This window comes from Numenius arquata, chromosome Z (genome assembly GCF_964106895.1).
Source record: "Numenius arquata chromosome Z, bNumArq3.hap1.1, whole genome shotgun sequence".
NCBI classification, from domain to species: domain Eukaryota; kingdom Metazoa; phylum Chordata; class Aves; order Charadriiformes; family Scolopacidae; genus Numenius; species Numenius arquata.
Window position 1 is genome coordinate 11241711 of NC_133616.1, and position 19813 is coordinate 11261523.

Below are 19813 nucleotides of genomic sequence, written 5' to 3' on the forward strand. Positions count from 1 at the left end.
CACTGAGGAACACCTTGTTATGCAGTAATTCACAGCAGGCTTTGTGGCTCTGACTTTGCCCTTCATATGGCATTTAATCCTCCATTGTTGCAATCTTCACTGCCATCAATTCTTTCCGCTGGGCCTCCGAGTTCTCTATCAGTAGTTCTCCTGTGTTTGTCATTGGCAGATTTTATCAGCAGATCCTACTTACTCCCACTAGCTTCCTTACTGCGTTGTCCATGGCTGGCTCAGTTACTTGTTTACCCACCCTTAAGGCTCCCTACTCCTTCTCCGCTTATCCGGCCTTATTAACGTCATATGGCATTGCGTCAAAAGTTTTTTTGTTGAAATGAAAATTCCGTTGATAATTCATTTTACAGTCCAAAGAAAAGTGGTTGCTTTGTCAAACAAACAAAAAAATGTTTTCAAAACTGGTGTGCCCTGTTTTATATTTTTTTCGTGTTTTCTGATTGTGTCCACGTTAATTTTTTCCTTCATGTTTGCTCTGAAGCCTTGCAAGCTGTTGAAGCCAATAATGAGCTTAGGCTAGTTTAGATCACATTTCCCTCCTTCCCCCGCACACCTTAACTGTGGGTACTGTATTGGCTCTTACACAGTCTTAAGGCACCAGCCCTTGTTTGATAGATGTCAGATGCTGGTTCTCTTGGCATTTTCTCAGGGAGAATGCTGCCTGGAGCAAACTACCTCTTTATTTTGCTTTCAGCAGGTGATAACTCCTGTTTCCGCACAGGCATCACCTGCCTTGCCCCTGCATCAATATTGTTGTCTACTGAAAGCTCTTTAGTTTCGTGTTGGTGAACCAAGATGATTTTTAATCTTGACTCTAGAGAAGCTCTTTCTCTTTTCTTTTTTTCTTTTTATTTGCATGTCTAAAAGACTTGGCAAAAGTAATTAAACTGTACTTCTGCACATTTATTTTATCTGGACTCCCAGAAATTTTTACTTGGCATGTCTCAGTCTGGGAGATGGTGAAGGTTTGTTTCCTGATCATTCTTCCACATCGCATCCTCCCCGGCATCCACACTCCTGGCCACACTCTGTTGACTCGTGGAAGAAATGGTTATTGCCCAGGTAAAAACAGCTTTCCCTGAATCTTCTTTCCCTGAACAGAGTTCTTGACGCTCTTGTGTTCCCCAGGCTTCAGTATTGCCCATGCTATTTGTGGTCTGTTAAAGCCTCAAATATTGATTGGTTTTATTTGGAGTTTCTCAGATGAACTGATGGAAAGCCCTGTTACACCAATTCCTTTTGTGAGTAAATGTTGCCATGTTTGTGTTTGTCATTCTCTGTCATTCAGTACAGCTGAACCAACCAATGTCAGACTCAGCCCAGTATAAAACATTGTTCCATTTTAGGATTGCTTTCTAGCCACAGCTTTTCCAGGTGCTTGAAGGCTAAGGAAGGGATGTCCTGCCTCGTCTGCTCTGAAGGATCTGGTTGCATCATGAACTCTTGTCTCTTGACCAGCAGTTGATTCATATCCCTCCAGAGAAAGTGCACGTTTCAGGCTGAGGGGTTCTGGAAGCTTGGCTTGGAGCACGGATGTGTAGGGCATGATCCTTCCTGCAGAAGATCCTTCCTGGATCCCAGTGTGCTGCTCCAGCTGTGGGGAAAACATGCATCTGGGCTGGATCACGGGTCTGCAGGCCTGTGTGATCACGGAGAAAAGCTGGAGTGTCCATTCAGCTATGGATAATGTCATGTTGTTCATGCCTGTTTAGAAATAAAATAATAAAAATATATGTAGTCTTCAGATCTGCCTAGCCCTGGGGTTGTAGGGCTAACAAAGCATTTGGACTTTTGCTGCTGTATAGCTTGAGACCTCAAACAGAACCTTGTTTTCCTTGGTTATTTCTGCTCTTCTTGGGAGACCTTGTCTTTCACCTGTGAACAGCCTGAGGTTGCACAGATCACCCAAAGCACAGGACAAAAGAACCCCCCCAAAACCCCCACCCAAATGCTCACAAAAAAGAAGGATCTTTCTTTTGGGGCTGTGTTCTTTAATCTTGCATAAAACTGGAGCTTGTTTCCTGACAGATACTCTTTCACTTTGTTATGACCCTCAGGTTGGAAGTGGCTGGAAGTACTTGGTTTTCCACTGTGTGCTCTTTATACTCTTGGCAGACATGATTATCTGAGGTTGGGGTGTTAGCTATTAGCAGTGTGTCTTGCTTAGTCCTGTTTGAAAACAGCTTTTCTTTCAGCGAGTGCAGGAGAAGGTATGAACTGTAAACTGGAACAAAGAGTTCCCCCCTTATGGGTAAATCATTTTCCCCTTATCCAAAAACTTTTTTTTCCTCCAGGAACATTGCAAGTGTTTAAGCACTTCTCAGCTCTAATCAGTCTGCCGAAGACTTTTCAAAGAAAAAAAAACATCACGCTATAAATACACTCCTAATATGAACAAAAGAACATGGTTTGAATTAATGAATATGGATCCTCGTATTTGCAGTCTGTGGTGTTTTCCACCGTTCTGTGAGATCCCAGTTCACCTGCAATGACCTTGCAAGTGATGGCCCTTGTTTGACACCCACTGGAAATTAAATACTTGTGTATGAATGGGGGGAGCTGCAGTGGGACCTCCCTGCTTAGGGGGATAAAGTCTTTGCATTTGAGCATGAACAAAGCTCACAAGTGTTTGTACAAAGTTTCATGTTCATCACCCATTTGTGCACTTCATACAGGTGCTTTTAATTTATAATGTCCTCATTATGACCGCGCTCATGTAAGTGGTAACGTGTAATAACAGGAGCTCTCTGATAACTTATGCATTTTTTGGTTGGAAAAAAAAAAAGAAAAAAGTTGGTCTTTGAGACTGACTTGTGAAAGAGGAGGTGCACTGAACAGGCTCTTCTGGTCCTGGTTCTAAGTGTTCAATGAAATTGTGTAGTCTGTCCATGTCTGTATGACTTGTCCTGATGTGCTGGTCATTGGAGGTGCTTGAATAAGGTTCTGTATGCATTTGCCTGCATGCAGTGTGGTCTGTTATCCTGTCCTCACAGTAGAACCTGAATACTTTTTCCAGTGTTTTCGGAAACTAATTTCATATTGTTCTTTTCCCTTCCTCCATTTAAGGGTCAAGATGAGACTGATCCATCAAAACCACCCTGGCTTAAAGCAGGGTAAGTGGTATTTTGAGACTTGTTTCCTTCTGTTTATAGTCACAGCGTATTTTAACGTCTGCGTATTTTAACCTAAGTGAAAGCAGCACTTCTGAGGTTTTCATGGCTGTTTTCAGGACCATGCCTCACGTAGCGCCAGGCTGCTGCTCTGTTTCAGAGTGTCCTCTTAAGGGGCTGGAGGTGGGCTGATCTTCAGGAGATCTGTGGTTGAGAACATGGTTAGAGTTGCAATGTATAATCTGTCACATGCTGGCAGCAAGTGCTTATGGCAGCAGTATGAAGTAAACCTTACTGAGCACCACAGAGCGGTCTGGATGAGATCCTTTTTCCTGAATCAGCCACTGAGGGCACCAGGGAAGGGAAAGAGTAGCTCGGGAAGATTGCTGTGTGTTTTGCTCTTACAAGAAAGAGATAGCTTTGGGGGAAGTCTTTTGTCTTTGCAATGGTTTCTGTGGCCGTTGTAGTAGTCAAAACTGCAGTAAAACTCTGGAAATCATTGCGGTTTATAGTTTTTAAAGCAGTGATCATCATGCCTCTTCTGCACAGGTGAGAGCGAGAGGCGGCGCATTCTCTCTGCAATGCACTATTCGCAGCGAGTGAAGCAGACAGATCCTGATTGTGTGTCATTTCAGCATGATACTCTGCATAATAGGTGCCAGCATGGTGGCTTCCTTAGAATCCTCTCTGGGGAAAAAAAGACAATGACACATTTTTACAAGCTGCTAGGTTATGTGCCTTGTGCGCGATCGGGGCGATATGGTTTAGTGGTGGTGCAGTCATTATGAGCTGACATAGCAGCAGATTTGCCCTGAAATCTCAGCATGAGGTTGGCTTGCTACACACATAAGTTAATTCTCACACTACCGAAGGAAGCTTCCCTAATAAAACGCAAAGTTAAATCGGAAGGTTCATTATATGGCTTTCTGCTTTTGGAGTCATTGTTCCATGATGTTGGTACTCCCGCAAAGCATCCTCCACACCTGCGGATGCCTGGAGCTGCCTAGCAACCCTGCGATTTCCTCAGGAGCCTGGGACTTCAGTGAGCAGGCTGCTGGAGAACTGGCAATTAGCAGGAGCAGAAGACAGTGATTTATTCTAACTATAAACAGCACCTTCTCCTGCTTTAACAAGGAGACAATGTACTGACTTTATTGATTCATGCACACAAAATGGTTTCCCAGCCTGAATGATTAATATACCTACAGTCCTGAAATACTTAGAAATGTATTTTGTCAATTCAAGGCAATGTTTGCTCTAGTCTGTTATTTTTTTTTACCTATCTGTGTGACCTATAACAAAACAGACTGGCTAATGCAGTTTTGAAAGAAGTTTAGCTTATTCACTGTATCCCCACATGCAAGGGATTTCCAGAAAAGGTAGTTGTGGGTGGTGAACCCTTAATTCCACCATTAGCCTCGTTGTGGCTTATTAGCCACAAAGTACATTAAAGCACTTACGTTTGGAGTTCTTCTTTCATATGAAGATTAGAGAAGTCGTGTCCTTTGAAGGAAGTAATCGTCTTCTGTCATTGCAAACCATCTTTGCTTGCTTAAATTTTCAAGATTTAATGGAAGCATCTGTCTGATGAAACTTGTATTAAAAGATGAATCCATGCTTCAAGCTATTTGCACTTTTGGCATAATGCGAAAAGTAGCTCCCTCTCTGTAATCACTGGCTTTGGAGAGATAGCTTCCAAAAAAAGTACAACTGGCATTATGGATCAATCTCTGGCTGTAGTATCTCATATCTATATATTTTATTTATTAGTGCAAATCATCTTCTCATACTGAAATGCTATTCACTCCTCAATACAGCACTCCGTAATAATGCTATAAATATTACATGCATTGCAGAGGAGAGTTACCCTATTACATATAAAGCTCCAGTGTGCTTTTTGAGGCACTGTCAGTACTTCTGTCTGTGCAAACACTGTAATTTTGTTCAGTGAAGTAGAGCTTGTGCTTGAATAAAGAGACTGAGGTAGCTGAAAGCACAAGCTAAATAACTTCGAAAATTAAGAATTGTTACTGAAAATTCTTTTTTTTTTTTAAAATATTAACAGGCTAAAAGCAGGTCATCTGAGTGTATAAATATCTAAGCGCTAGGATACCTCTCTTCAATGGTGAATACAAGCACTTTTCTAATAGCCTTGTTCTCCATCAGTCTAGCTTACAACTGATTTTATCTTAAACCTCAGCCTATCTTAAATGTTTTGCAACAAACCATGTTGTAACTAGACACGTTTCTTAAGCAAAATAAATTGTTTAGGTTCATCTTGAATTTATAAAACATGCAATTTTAATGTTTTTCTTTCCTGAGAAATGTCAGAGTACCACAGTTCCCTTTCAATTGAATTAGGAAAAAAAAAATCATTGGAAATTGTGTAGAAAAGAAGTATAAATTCCCTGCTGTGCCATTGACTTTTAGCAGGAGCATTGACTGTGGGTTTTCACTTGTGACCATTTTGTTGGATCTTCTCAGCTTACAGACTCTTTCTTTCTGTTTCGCATACGCTTTCATAATTCAAGTGATTTGACACAAATCTTTGACCCAAAACTTACCAATAAGCTCTGTTGTGATTTAAATAATGCTGGAATTCTTGGCATCGTCTGGGTAGGCTTCTGTGACACCTATTTTACCCCAAAACAGTATCGCTAATATCAGAAAGGTTTGGTATCTCTAGGGCAGCAGATGAAACTCCATGTTTGATCCCAGCAAGACCGTACTGAGTTCTGACAATATAAACACTTTATGCCGATAGTTCTTGTTTGCTGATGTGGGTCAGATTTTTCTATAATAAGCCAGAAGGGGTTCTTGCAGTGTAACTTGGGCAAAAGGTTTTTCTGGAATTCTCTGTTGGAAGTGAGTGTAACCTCTAGTAAAAACACCATGTAGCCTCCCTGTAAGGATTTCCGGCATGGGAAAACTCTTCTCAATTTTGACTAAAGATTCCAGTAGTTATAAATAACTGCTGTAAATCTCCCCCTTTCTGATGCCCGAGTATTGTCTTCCCTTCCCAGGGGTGAGGACGGGCTGTGGCAGCTGAGGGCGGGTGGTTTGTGCTCACTGTGCAGAGGAGCAGGAATCTGCGGTGGGAGCGCGACTGACGCCGCACGCAGAGCCGACGCGCTTCGGGCACTTACCCCGTGACTACTCACCTTCCCACCGGGCTTGCTCTGCCCCCAGCAGCTGTCAGCTGTGCCGTGGCTCGGACCTGTCACCCTCCTACGCCCTGTCAAAAAAAAGACAATTTTACCATTACAGTGCTATGGCATGTTTCTGTGGATAATGGACACTTTGTCTTTGACACAGCCCTGTGCTAGGCTGTGCCCTGACATCCTTGTCCATCCAAGAGCATGGCCTGCTCTAACATATGTTTGATGACCTTGGATGTAGGTTTTTTTGACTTTCAGCTGTATTCAGAGGGGGTTTGAGTAAGCCCTGCTTGCTGAGGAGTGCAGGTGGCCTTTTATCACTTGCCAGCCTCCCAGTTTTTATGCCATGTGCAAATTTGTAGTGGCATTTTGGTTTCCTAGATTGTTTTAATTCCCAGTTCCATGTTTGTCTTCTATTGCAATGGGAACAGTTTGACCTATACTCCTCTTTCCTGTAGTTGTGGTGTCCTAAAGCACTTCAGCTGGGTGTAGTGTACCAAATCATCAGAATACGCAAGTTAAAAGTGCCAGCCAATGTATCAGGCAACTGCAAAAGGTACAGGGTGAAAACAAATGGCTCGGGATAGAGAGGCAGAAGCGTTTCTTTACAGTCTCTGTAGCCAAATAAAAGCCCTTGGGAACCATATTCGTCGTGTTAGCAAGGCCTGAGAATGGTGTGGAGTTGGGGAAGTTGAGTGAGAGACTGAGCAGGGCTGTGGGCTTTGGCTGGCAGCTGGGTGTTCATTGCCGGGAGGGACTCACATCACAGGTCTGCTCTTCAGTTCAGACGAATGCAATGGGTGCAGCAGCAAAGAAATAGGTTCTCACTTCCCAACCATAGAAAAAAAGCAACTAAATTTGCTTGGGGCCTTTAAGCTGAATTAACAGACCTTCCTCAAGCACAGGCTTAAACCTGTGAGGTGTTACTGGTGCGTGGCAGGATCCAGATACAATTACTCAGGCTGGTCTTGTTGGGAAGGAAGCAGGTTGTAGTGTGCATTTCTGCAAGGCTTTACTTTGCCACTTCCACCAGTGAATGACAGCTCATGTGTGTAGTGGTCGACATGGCCTGAAATGCTGAGCAACCACAGATGGTCCCTTTTACAGAAATAAAAATAATCTTCTTTCTGCTCAGATGTGAGGTTTTTCCTAGTAATTATATGGATCTCAAGGGCCAGGATTAAGTACGTTCTAGCCTAGAATCAGATGATGGGTAACAGCATCCTGCCCCTGGGCTGATCTACTTTGCCGTGCTCCTTCTTAACCAACACCAGGCAGGAACGTCTGGATTGTTTTGCATGAAGAAGATAAACACTTAATCGTTTTTAGCGTTAGCTTTACACTTTCTTAAGTATAATCTTCTGGCTGATTTTCCTTCCTCCAGTAAAGCATCCCCCTCCTCCCCCTCCCTTAACGCTAAATTAATTAAATGGAAAGAAAGGGGATAGAAGAAGACTGGAGACAGCATGTTTTCAAATTTCCAAAGTATTTCCTTCTGGGGCCAGACTCTTTTCAGTGGTGCCCAGGGACACAGCAAGGGGCAATGGGCACAAACTGGAACACAGAAAATTCCATCTCAACATTGGGAAAAGCTTCTTTACTTTGAGGGTGTCAGAGCAGTGGAACAGGCTGCCCAGAGAGGTGGTGGAGTCTCCTCTGGAGTTATTCAAAACCTTCCTGGGTGGGTTCCTGTCCAGCCTGCTCTGGGCGACCTTGCTTTGGCAGGGGGGGTTGGACTAGATGATTTCTGAAGGTCCCTTTCACCCCTACCGTTCTGATTCTGTGTGAGTATGTGCTTCCTGCCATGATGCTCAATGCCACTGGTAAACTATAAACGGAGCTCTCCCTAAGGAGCAAAAGGTACTTGTGAAAGCAGCGGTGTGTGGCTCAGTTACCACAGACTAAGCTGCATGTGAATTACTGCTGCGGAGTTCTTGTTCTGCCATTGGGTATTTTTCGCCAAATCTGTCCCCCAAGGAAGCAGTGGGGATAAGACTGCCTTAACCCACCGTGCTGGCAGCAGTGACTCTGGTTGCTCTGCAAATATGTGTTCAGCCTATTCTGAGCTAGCTTGGACCTGAGAATGGGAAAATGACCTTTTTCTGTGTGTGTTAACAAATTTGGTTATTATTAAGTTGCATTTGCAGTGATCTGATTCTTCCTGTTCTCATTGACTATGATATTAGCAAGGAGACTGATGTTTTAAGGAAGTTTTTTGGTCATCTCTTTTCTGTCTCTCACTGCTGGTGAGATTTTTAATCTTTTTTTTTCTCTTCTGCATTTCCAGGCCTGCAGGTGGTCTCTATGGCATTGATAGCATGCCTGATCTACGCAAAAAAAAGCCAATTCCACTTGTCAGTGATCTGGTAAGAGATTTTTCTTCTGTCACACAGCCATTAGTTCACGTGGCTTTACTTTTTCACATATGGTAACATCCATTGTCACTTCAAGAAGCTGAAGGTTTCCTCGTGGAATTAATTCTTACAGTAGGGGGTTAGGAATTGTGCTTGGAAAAATCTCAGTAAGAATGAGCTACAGTTTCATAGACAGTTTAATTCTTTTGGCAGAATTAAGATATTTTTCATGTTCTTTTTCCTTTTTATTCTGTGCAGAATATTTGACTATTTTTAGGCCTGCATTATTTTTAAATGTTTTCCTAAAAATCACATACTTTGGGGAAAGTCATAATGTCCATGTGAGGTTTGGCAACTTACCAGAAGGTTGGAATTTCAGAGGATAGATAAACGAGCATATGTGCTTGGATTTTTAAAGTAATTTGCAATATTGCCAATAGGCTTCTGCACTGAGGAAGCACAAGAACCAAGCAAGTAATGAGGACAAGTTTCATATGCTTGTGTGATATGGTGAAATAAGGCTTTTGCGGGACAAATGGTTTTCTGTTGGCTGTGTTCAGTACACGTAGCAATTTCATGCTTGAGAGAAATGCTGTAACAGCTGAAATACCAAAGTTTCCATATTCTGTAATTCCTGTGAAAAGATGCATGCAATTCTCTCTGCCAGCTTATGCATGGGAAGCTTAATATGTGTCTTACTAACTGCTTGTATCTTAAATCTTCTCAGTAATGGCATTAACTTTTGTTACTTCCTTTGTATGCTTTCATTCTCTCTCTCCTCAGGCCATGGTAAGTGGAGCTAAAGACTATCCACCAACTCTTCACCAGAAACAAAAATTGTTTTACCTTATTTTCCCTCCACTTTTTTGCTTTTTACTTTGAACGTGCAGTATTGCAGTGCATGTGTGTCCAGCACTCTGTCCGGCTCCATCACTGATGGAATGAACTTTTTCAATCTGTCTTCAAACAGGATGAATCAGACCATAAATGAAATCATCAAACCCTGACAGAAATCTACAAGGCAGATGTTGCTGGCATTAATTCCCATTTCTGCCTTGATATAACTGGAGTGGCTTCCTGAAGAAGTCCTTTCTATGCCAGCGTGAGGTGCTGCAAAGGCATTGCCCTGTTCTGCCCAAGGCTATAGAACATGTTGGCATGATGTGAAGGAAGCAGTTTTGAGGGGAAAATGCTGTTCATTGTATTCAGTGGTGGCCGACGAATGTGATACATCAGCACATTCAAACCTGTGTTCCCAGCCCAGTCTGCTGGTTTTTTAACCTGTTTATTTTTAACCCTATCACTGTCATGTTTGGGCTGTTGTATCTCTGGTAAAACTGATGAAATAATCTCCTTTTGGATATGAATGAAGTAAGATACAGAAGAGTGAGTCCCATGTAGCGACCTTAGGCAATAGCAGAATTATCATTGCTACCAGAACGTGGAAGTGGAGATGTGAACCCAGGTTTCGCTGACAGCTCTTACCAGAGAAACAAATACGAATTTACCAGAGTGAGACTGATTGTCCGTAGATGGAAACAAGTTGGAGACCTTTCAAAGTATGCATTTGACGCTTCTGAGATGTGAGCTATCATTTAAGAATCCAATTGGAACGTAGTAGACTGCTGGTTTGGTGTCTGGGATGACAGTCCCCATGGTCACATCTCTGGGCATGTAGTGCCAGTGCATTTCTGAATATTGGTGGTGAATAACAAACTTTCTTCCTTCTTAGTCACTGGTTCAGTCCCGGAAAGCCGGAATTACCTCAGCAATGGCCACTAGAACATCTCTCAAAGATGAAGAGCTGGTAAGTGGGAGGGTTGCTTGGCTCCTGTTAACTTTTAGTAAGCAAATTAAGGGAATGTGGCTCTCTGGGATGCAGAGCCAGCTTCACAGATGTCTAAAAATATAGATGCAAAGCTTCTTGTATCATTTGTTTAAAGAAACCAAACATGTAAAAACTAACATTTAACGTGTCAATATGATCCTGAAAAATTTAATCTTACCATTTTCTTCTGTGCTATCTACCATGGGAGACAGTGTGTGAAACTTGCCTTATGCAAGATATCCCTCATCCACAAACCTTAATTCTTTTCTTCCATCTCCTCCACTTTTTTAAATGCCTGGAGAAGCATTTTTGGAAGGGTGTCCTCTGCTGCTGCTTGTAAAAGTTCGATAAATTTGGCTGCCTCGGATGTGTAGATTTATTGCACTGCTCATGCCTTTTCCCTCAAAATGCGTGTGTTAACCACCAAAAATAGGTTTGCTCACCTTCCTGGATGCTGGCTGATATGTGGTCCTGCCTTTCAGAAATCTCATGTCTACAAGAAGACCTTGCAAGCCTTAATTTACCCCATCTCTTGTACAACCCCTCACAACTTCGAAGTGTGGACAGCCACAACTCCCACCTACTGCTACGAATGTGAGGGGCTGCTGTGGGGCATCGCGCGGCAGGGAATGCGCTGTGGGGAATGCGGAGTCAAGTGCCATGAGAAGTGCCAAGACCTGCTCAACGCTGACTGCTTACAGAGTGAGTAGTGGCCGGTGGAGCCCGCCCCTTCCAAAAGTGTCACCAGAGCTTTCCTAAATGTACAGGGGATGATACCTCTGTGATCAGTGACGATGCATTTATTAAAATGACTGCATATTTTCTGAAAAGGTGCCAAACCTTAACCCCATCGCCCTGTGGATGCAGGCAGCTCCAGTGATGCGGAAGAACTTCTTTGCAACATTGCACTTGATGTGCTTTGTTTAAAAGAAGGTTTAATTCTTGACTCTTTCACATCTATTTGGTTTTAAGCCAAGTAATGTTTAATCTGTCAGCTCAGGTGGTGTATTTGCCAACATATCCTGCATGGCAGAGAGGCAGCAACCTGGGTAAACAGGGTACTAGGCTGGATATTCTGACTTTTGTTCTGCCATGGTACTGCAGATAGGTTGCTTGTTTTAGCCATCAGCCTGTTTTACTGTTTGGAGCTGCACTGGGTTCCTGCTTAGAGGACAGAGTCCATGGATTTTGCTCAGATTCTCTGTACAACCTGCAGATTGGCAAGGCATTTTGTCTTTTTAACAGAAGGGTCTCATGGCTGAATCACTTCAGAGACTGGGATGAGCCAGCACAGATGATGGGTCAGATAGGAAGGTGTTGTTTGAGTGTAAGGGCAGTATTTCATCTTCTGAGTAGCATTTCTGTTTATTTTGTTGGGTTTTTTTTTCTGCAGAATTCAAAAACTAAGCCCTCTCTTCAAAGAGGAGCTCTTCAAAGAGCTGTGATGCTGCAGAATAGATGAAACCTTACACAAACATTGGAGTATTTTAAAAGGAATTTGAATAGAGGGGGTGGGGAGTGGGGAGAAGGGAGGGAGAAAAAGTATTAATTTGGGCATCTGGCTGGTCAGGTTATTTTTATTTGCTTTTAAAACCGTTTCTTGATTTGGTCTCACATTTGTGTTCCTGCTTGAGAGCAAAATATCTTGGTCTAAATGGAATAGAAATTCCTGCCATATGTGTTAAATCTTGAGTAGGAAGGTGGGGCTGTTTCTCTTCACTCTTGCTTTGCTTGGCGTTTCAGCTTGATGGACTAAGTCTGAGGAATAAGAAAAGTTTGTGAAGTATAAACAGACTTATTGCAAATCCGTGTCAGCGATTATAGGAATATAGAGTGTCAAAGCTTGTATCTGCCTCAGGCTCTAGTTTGAGAAAGCCAGACGGGATGATCCAGCAGGGGATACCACTGAATCTTAGGTCATTTGTTTTTCTTATGGCTGAACTTGAGACCCAAAATAGACATTGTTTATGCTTGTATTTTTGATGTGTGCAGAATTTTAAATAATTTATAGTTAGGATTGGGGCTTTTTGCAATGACTTATTTAGCAGACACAGCTGATACCGGTGAAATATCTGTTCCTCCTCAGTCACTTAGCGTTTCTGGATTGGTCTTTGAGGGCTGCAAGGCGATCTTTACAGTTTATAACATTCGAGGAATTGCATCGTTGACACCTTGTCTTTGTTGCAACCAGTTTGTGACTAATCAAAGAGCTGCTCTGTTGGAGTTGGAGAATGCAATTAAGCCATAATTCAGTTTTCTGTCAAAACCTGATGTAGAGGGTCAGTTAGGCTCAGGATAACTTTGCTTCTGGAGTTCACCAGAACCTTCTACAATTGTTGATTTTGCAGTATTTGAGATGAAAAGCTGCTGATATGCGCGTCCAAGCTTGATTCAGGTGCGTGTCCAAGATGTTGTAACGTTGCACTGGAGTTGTGTTTTCTCAGTATGGGGAGAATGCTGTGCAGAGCAGAGGAAAATTAGGTTCGCACCAGCAGCAGTGAGGAAACAGGCACAAAGCTGTTGTAGAGAGCAGAGGTCATGAAGTTGAAAATAGAAAGTGATAAATTTAAGAAATAGCGAATGACTAAGAGGAAGTGTATTCCTGGAGAGGGCAGCTGTGGCTATCCACACTCAAGAAGGAAGACTTCAGACTGGGATGGGGACTGGAGGGAGTTCAATGGTAAGGGGGAAAATATAAGAATGTCCTGAGAGAGGCTGGTATGAGTTTGTTAATTATTCAAAAGAGAGGCTTGGCAGTGTGGGACAGGAACAATGCTGTTTAAAAAAAAAAAAAGAAAAAAAAAAGAAAAATAGCCATACTAAGTCTATCCCAATAGAATGTTTCTAATGTGATGTTGTAGAGCCCAAGGTGGAGCTGTAAGACATGTGCATGTAGAGCTCCTGTGGCTCTGGTTGGCTCTTGCAGCTATCCATGGCTTAAAGCTTTTCTGAGCAGTAGATGCTATACTTAATAGCTGGCAGTGATGGCTCTGTGAATTGATTTAATCCTTGTTTGAACCTGTTTATGCCTGAACTATGTCCTGAGCAATGTGCTCTAGGCAATCCTGCTTTAGCAGGGGAGTTAGACTAGATGATGTCTAGAGGTCCCTTCCAACTCTGACAATTCCGTGAACTATGTTGGGGAAGAGGGAAATAAGCAGCAGGGAGGAAGATGGTCTGTTTAAGCTTACTGTTTGCAAAAAGAAAAAAGGAGTAAATTTGCTGTAAGAAAATTAAAGGTGGAAGTAGAAGACAACTTCAGTGATGAGAACCAGGAATCTCTGGAACAGCCTCTGAAGAATAACTATGGGGGCAGGTTTTGTAATCTCTGGTGGGAATTAAATAAGTTTATGCAATGGGCTGTGGGATGTGATGATGGCCATAGTCTGTACTTTTCTACGGAATAGAAATAACAACTGGAAATTATTCCACTTTTCATATGGCAAAGCATTAGATAAGAACTTGTTTTATTCAGGGGATTGCAGATGTTTGCTTTGCACATTTCCTTTAAAAATGTAAACACAAGATACTTCAGTATGCAGAGTTAAAGAACAGAGAGGAAACAACTGAGAGTACACTGTGTTTCACAGATAGGCATGTGAAACTTGTATAAAGGTAAAACCCAACCAACCAAAAACTTTACTTACTATTGAGTTATTTGAAAGCTGCCCAGCATCAGAACAGGGAAGATACAGAGACTGTGAGCCAGGGTTCTGTGGAGGTACCCAGTGTGAGTGTGGTGGGTATCATTATGTGGGGCAGAGGTGTAAAGGAAACTGAAAATGGCAATTGTGGAATTAAAAGACAGAGTAGGCAGAGGAAAGATAGTGCTGAAAGATTAAGAAGATGGTGAGGCCAATATGTGGATGTGCTGCGGGGTTGGGAAAACAAATTATATCAGTACTAAAAATCTAATAATAGGCTTTTTCATGCAGCTGTGTTCTTTGCTTTGCAATGTTCATGCTAAAATCCTTCTAACTGGAACCCACTAGGCTAGAAGAATATGGGCGAACTAAATTAATTCTTATATGTGTTTGAAGAGGAATGAGAAAATGGGGTTTCTGGAGGACAAACAACGGTTTAGAGATCCAGTAAATTCCAGACAGAACTTTCCTGTGTACTGAACTCAGGAGAGGTTTCTTGCTAACAGAAGCTTTATTGTTGCTGTCAGTAAAAAAACCAACATTCTCAGGACATATCTTCACTTACATCTATTTAAGTCTTCCAGAAAATGTTACATTGCAGTAAAATGAATTTTCAGGCTGGTAACAAATACAATTCTATTGATTATATCCTGATGCCTCAGGATGTATCTTCACTTCAGTCTGCGCAAGTCTTCCAGAAAATGTTGCATTGGAGTAAAATGAATTTTCAGGCTGGTCACAAATACTGTTCCATGGTCTATGCCTTGAAATTTTGGGTAGACATCTGGGATTTTGATTCCTTAGAATCAGAATGTGCTGTTTATCCATATTCTGTCCTTCAGTGCTTTTCTGTGGGAAATAAAAGGATCTCTTTCCTCAAGTCTGTTAGAAGTAAGTTTTGTTATTTCTGCCGAGGTTTTTTTTCTTACTCAGGTTCTTAAAATATAGAGGGTAAATGATACAGTGAACAAATGTGTGGGACTGCAGTGAGGAAATACTCAAATTTAGTAATGCTTTGTTGTAATCTGAAACAAAATCCATTTGCAGGCTGGTTCAGCAGGGTTGTTCCATGAATTGGCACAGTGCAGTAAACTGGAATCAGTTGTGGCATGTGTACTGCAGCCATCTGGTTTATGGCTCTGTTGGCACCAGGTTGTTTGTCTGTAAGGATGTTTCTCTATTGTAGGTACTTAGAAGATATTATTCTGATGATGGGGTGCTTACCTTTTTATCATAAGCTCATAAATACTTGCTCAAGGGAGGATGCTCTCTTTTTAGCCTCCTGTTATTCTTGAAAGTATTTGAAATATCTGCTGCACGGGTACATTTCCTTTCTTACTTGGCTGAAAATGGTTGGAGGGATGTTCTTTAAAATCCCCGTAGCATGCAAAGCTTTTGGAAAAAGAGACCGTTTATCTCTTGCCCTGAGCACTGGTGTAGTACTAATGAAAATACAACGGGTTGGGCAATGTTGGTATCAAAGGAAGAGTAAAGCTGAGGGTGGATGTGTAGGATACCAAGGAACAGTTGCAGAGTAGTAAGCAGGATTATGAATAGGGTGGCAGGGAAGGACATTATGCTAGCAAGATCCTAGTGGAAGGGGCCTGTACAGTTCTAGACTAGCATTTGAAAAGCCATAGTAACCTGCTTCTGTAAGTGTGTCTTGGGTGTTTTTTTGTTGTTCGGTGTTTTGTTTTTTTTTTTTTTTTTCCTCAGGTTTTGGGGTTTTTTTTTGTAGTGATGCTAATCTAGTTCTTGGTAAATTACAGTTAAACCTAAGAAAAGAAATTGTCCTGGGATATCAGAACCTGATCCTCTGGCGATCTTGAAAGGAAATGAGATCTCAGGCTTCAGCCTACATTTGAACACAAAATCTCTGTTGTGAGTGTGATTAGCCATGTGTCTTTATTAGTGCTTCTTTGGCAACAAACGCTGGAGAACTTCACATGAGCTATCAGGACTGCGTTACTGAGTGCTCTGCTTTTGGTGCTGTTTTGGCTCCTAAGGTTATGATTTACCTCTGGATTTGTTTAGTTCTGCTTGACTCAGGATGTTTGCAGCTTTTTGGATAAGAAACGTGTGTGTTGCACACTGAATTCAGAGACTGTAGTCCAGAGGCTGGCTCAGTGAGTGGACTGTTAGCGAGACCAATTAAGTTACTCGTGATAATCATCTTGGCTTCTGGGTTGAATGATGATTAGGCACCATGGAGATGAACACTTGTTTGCTCCCAGAATCCTGTGTAGGAAAATATTTGCACAGAAGGAGGAAGGATACCTTTATTTGAAACTTGAATATCTATTTTAAGTTTCAGGAATATATAATTTCTAAGCATTATCCACCTACTGAACAGCTGCCTTCTATCCTGACAGTGTTGCTTTCTTGACTTTTTCCTGTTAAAGCATAGGATAACAGCACTGGTGGTTTACTAATAGCTATATCAATACAATTCCCAATATAGACATATTTGCTTTCTGTTTCCAGTCATAAATTGACTCATAATTCAGTCCTAGAGAGGAAGAGAGAAGAAAATCCCAGTACCGTTTGTATGATACTGTGCACAATACTTGTATATTCCTGTGCCTTCCTATTGCCATTTATTGGACTACTTGAAAAGCAGATCCACTGGCCAGAATCTTCTTCTTGCAACCGAATAAATACTGTCCAAGTCCAATGGCAGGAAAACCACCCTCTGCCGTCCAGTATAATGATGTGCTTTGGGTTATATCACATACATTATAGGTAATTAATCACTCAGTGATTATTTGGAAACTCTGGTGGTTTTGTACCAACAAGCAGGTGTTAAAATTAAGAAAGAGCGTGTTGTTGAGTCACAGTCCATTTTCATAGATTCATAGATTGGTCCAGGCCGGAAGGGACCTCCAAAGGTCATCTAGTCCGACCTCCCCGCAGTCAGCAGGGACACCCCCAACTAGACCAGGTTGCCCAGGGCCTCGTCGAGCTTCACCTTGAATATCTCAAGGGAAGGGGCCTCAACCACCTCCCTGAGCAACCTGTTCCAGTGTTCCACCACCCTCATGGTAAAGAACTTTTTCCTAATATCCAATCTAAATCTCCCCTTCTCCAACTTAAAACCATTACCCCTCGTCCTGTCACTGCAGGCCTTTGTAAAGAGACCCTCCCGAGCCTTCCTGTAGGCCCCCCTCAGGTACTGGAAGGCCGCTATGAGGTCTCCCTGGAGCCTCCTTTTCTCCAAGCTGAACAACCCCAGCTCCCTCAGCCTGTCCTCATAGGAGAGGTGCTCCAGCCCCCTGATCATTTTGGTGGCCCTCCTCTGGACCCGCTCCATCAGGTCCATGTCCTTTCTATATTGAGGGCTCCAGACCTGCACACAGTACTCCAGGTGAGGTCTCACCAGAGCAGAGTAAAGTGGCAGAATCACCTCTCTGGATCTGCTGGCAACACTTCTTTTGATGCAGCCCAGGATGTGATTGGCCTTCTGGGCTGCGAGAGCACATTGCCTGCTCATGTCCAGCTTCTCGTCCATCAGCACCCCCAAGTCCCTTTCCTCAGGGCTGCTTTCTAATACCTCACCCCCCAGTCTGTATTTATACTGAGGATTGTTTCTTCCCGGGTGCAGAATCCTGCACTTGCTTTTGTTGAACCTCATGAGGTTCAACTGGGCCCACCTCTCCAGCCTGTCCAGGTCCCTCTGAATGACATCCCATCCCTCTGGTGTATCGACAACATCACACAGCTTGGTGTCATCTGCAAACTTGCTGATGGTGCTCTCAATCCCTCTGTCTATGTCTTTGATAAAAATGTTAAACAGTACTGGTCCCAGGACGGACCCTTGAGGGACACCAATTGTCACTGCTCTCCATCTGGACTTAAAGCCATCGAGTACCACCCTCTGGGTGCGACCATTCAGCCAATTCCTTATCCACCGAACCATACACCCATCAAATCCATATCCCTCCAATTTGGCAAGCAGGATGTTGTGAGGAACCGTGTCAAAGGCCTTACAGAAGTCCAGATAGATCACATCCATAGGTTGTCCCTTGTCTACTGACCTAGTCACTTCATCATAGAAGGCCACTAGGTTAGTCAGGCAGGACTTGCCCCTAGTAAAGCCATGTTGGCTGTCCTGAATCATCCCCCTGTCCTCCATGTGCCCAAGCATGGCGTCCAGAAGGATCTGCTCCATGATCTTCCCAGGCACAGAGGTGAGGCTGACAGGTCGGTAGTTCCCAGGGTCCTCCTTTCTACCCTTTTTAAAAATGGGTGTGATGTTTCCTTTCTTCCAGTCTGCAGGGACTTCACCTGACTGCCATGACTTTTTGAATATCATGGAAAGTGGCTTTGCAACTTCATCAGCCAGTACCTTCAGGACTCTGGGATGGATTTCATCAGGTCCCATGGACTTGTATATCTTTAGATTCCTTAGGTGATCACGTACCATGCCTTCAGTTATAGTGGGATGGACTTTGTCACCTGGATCCTCAACTTGTGGGCCATCAACACAAGAGCTAGGAGGAGAGGGGTTGCCAGTGAAGACTGAGGCAAAAAAATTATTGAGAACTTCTGCCTTCTCTTCCTCCGTTGGTACAAGTTTCCCATTGCTGCTCATTAGGGGGGGTACATTTTCTTTAACCTTCCTTTTCTGATTAATGTACCTGTAGAAGCCTTTCTTGTTTTTCTTTATGTCCCTTGCCAAGTCCAATTCTAGCTGTGCCTTGGCCTCCCTGACCTCATCCCTACACAGCCGGGCAACATCCCTATACTCTTCCCAGGTTGCCTGTCCCTTCTTCCATTTCCTGTGTAGCCCCATCTTACCCCTTAGTTTGACCAGCAGGTCCCGGCTCAACCATGGTGGTTTCAATTTTTGAAATTTTTCAAATTTTGAAAATAAATTTTCAATTTATTGTTAAATAAGGTGTCTGATTCTGGATATTACACTGCAGTTCAGGTGCAACCTTTGCAGGGAGACAGCGAGCTTTCCCAGGGAAGGAATGATGGAGCCTTCTTACCTGGGCAAATTATCTGGGCAGAGCCAGGGAGCAGCATGGATGGAGGGGGGTTTTGTCTGAAAGTCAGGAAGCAGAGCCAAGCCTTAGAGGTGGCAAAAGAGGGGGCTCTCTTGGTGTCTATGTGACATGGCTTGCACGTTCTGCAACCCAGGATACCCTGGACTGCTGCTAGCCTTGCAGGGTGATAAATGGGCCCACTATGCAAGGTCTCTGGAGGTGGTGGGGATCGTAAATGTTTTTAACTAGAATTCTTCCATTTGTCCAAGTTTGCATTCTAAAGCATCATTTGATGCTCCTGGAATGCTTGCATTGAGGCAGTGATGCAGACCATGCCACTCCAGAACTGCGACAACTCTTGCCCCATCTCAGTGATGAACAGTGAAACATTTATATTTACAAGTGGCCTGGCTGGTATTTTTTTTTTAGAAAATGGTTCTGAAATAGAGCACTCCACTTATGCACAACATGAACTGTTAACGTTTGAATTAGCTTCTTAATTTCCTTAAAGCTAGAAAGGGTCAGGGCAGGGTTCGATTTCTTTGGATCGCAACAGATTTCAGCATTACAGCTAGGAAAGGCAAATTGTTCAGCTTGGCATTTCCCAGTTTGCCAAGAATTTTCTGTAGCTCTGCATATACTGCGTAGAGTCCACCTCCATCCCCAGAAGGCCCAGTTCTGTTAAAGCTGAATAGCACTTCTTATCTGAAGTTCAAAGT

At 42.9% G+C, this 19813-nt stretch overlaps 1 protein-coding gene across 1 annotated transcript in view; it reads left to right on the forward strand.

The window, feature by feature from the left end:
* The window catches only part of UNC13B (unc-13 homolog B), a 191342-nt gene that overhangs the window by 94645 nt on the left and 76884 nt on the right, over positions 1-19813 (forward strand). Inside the window, exons 10-13 of the mRNA XM_074166749.1 lie at positions 3079-3125; positions 8568-8646; positions 10367-10441; positions 10945-11164. Of these exons, the coding sequence (XP_074022850.1) occupies positions 3079-3125; positions 8568-8646; positions 10367-10441; positions 10945-11164 (421 nt within the window). The remainder of the gene's footprint in view (positions 1-3078; positions 3126-8567; positions 8647-10366; positions 10442-10944; positions 11165-19813) is intronic.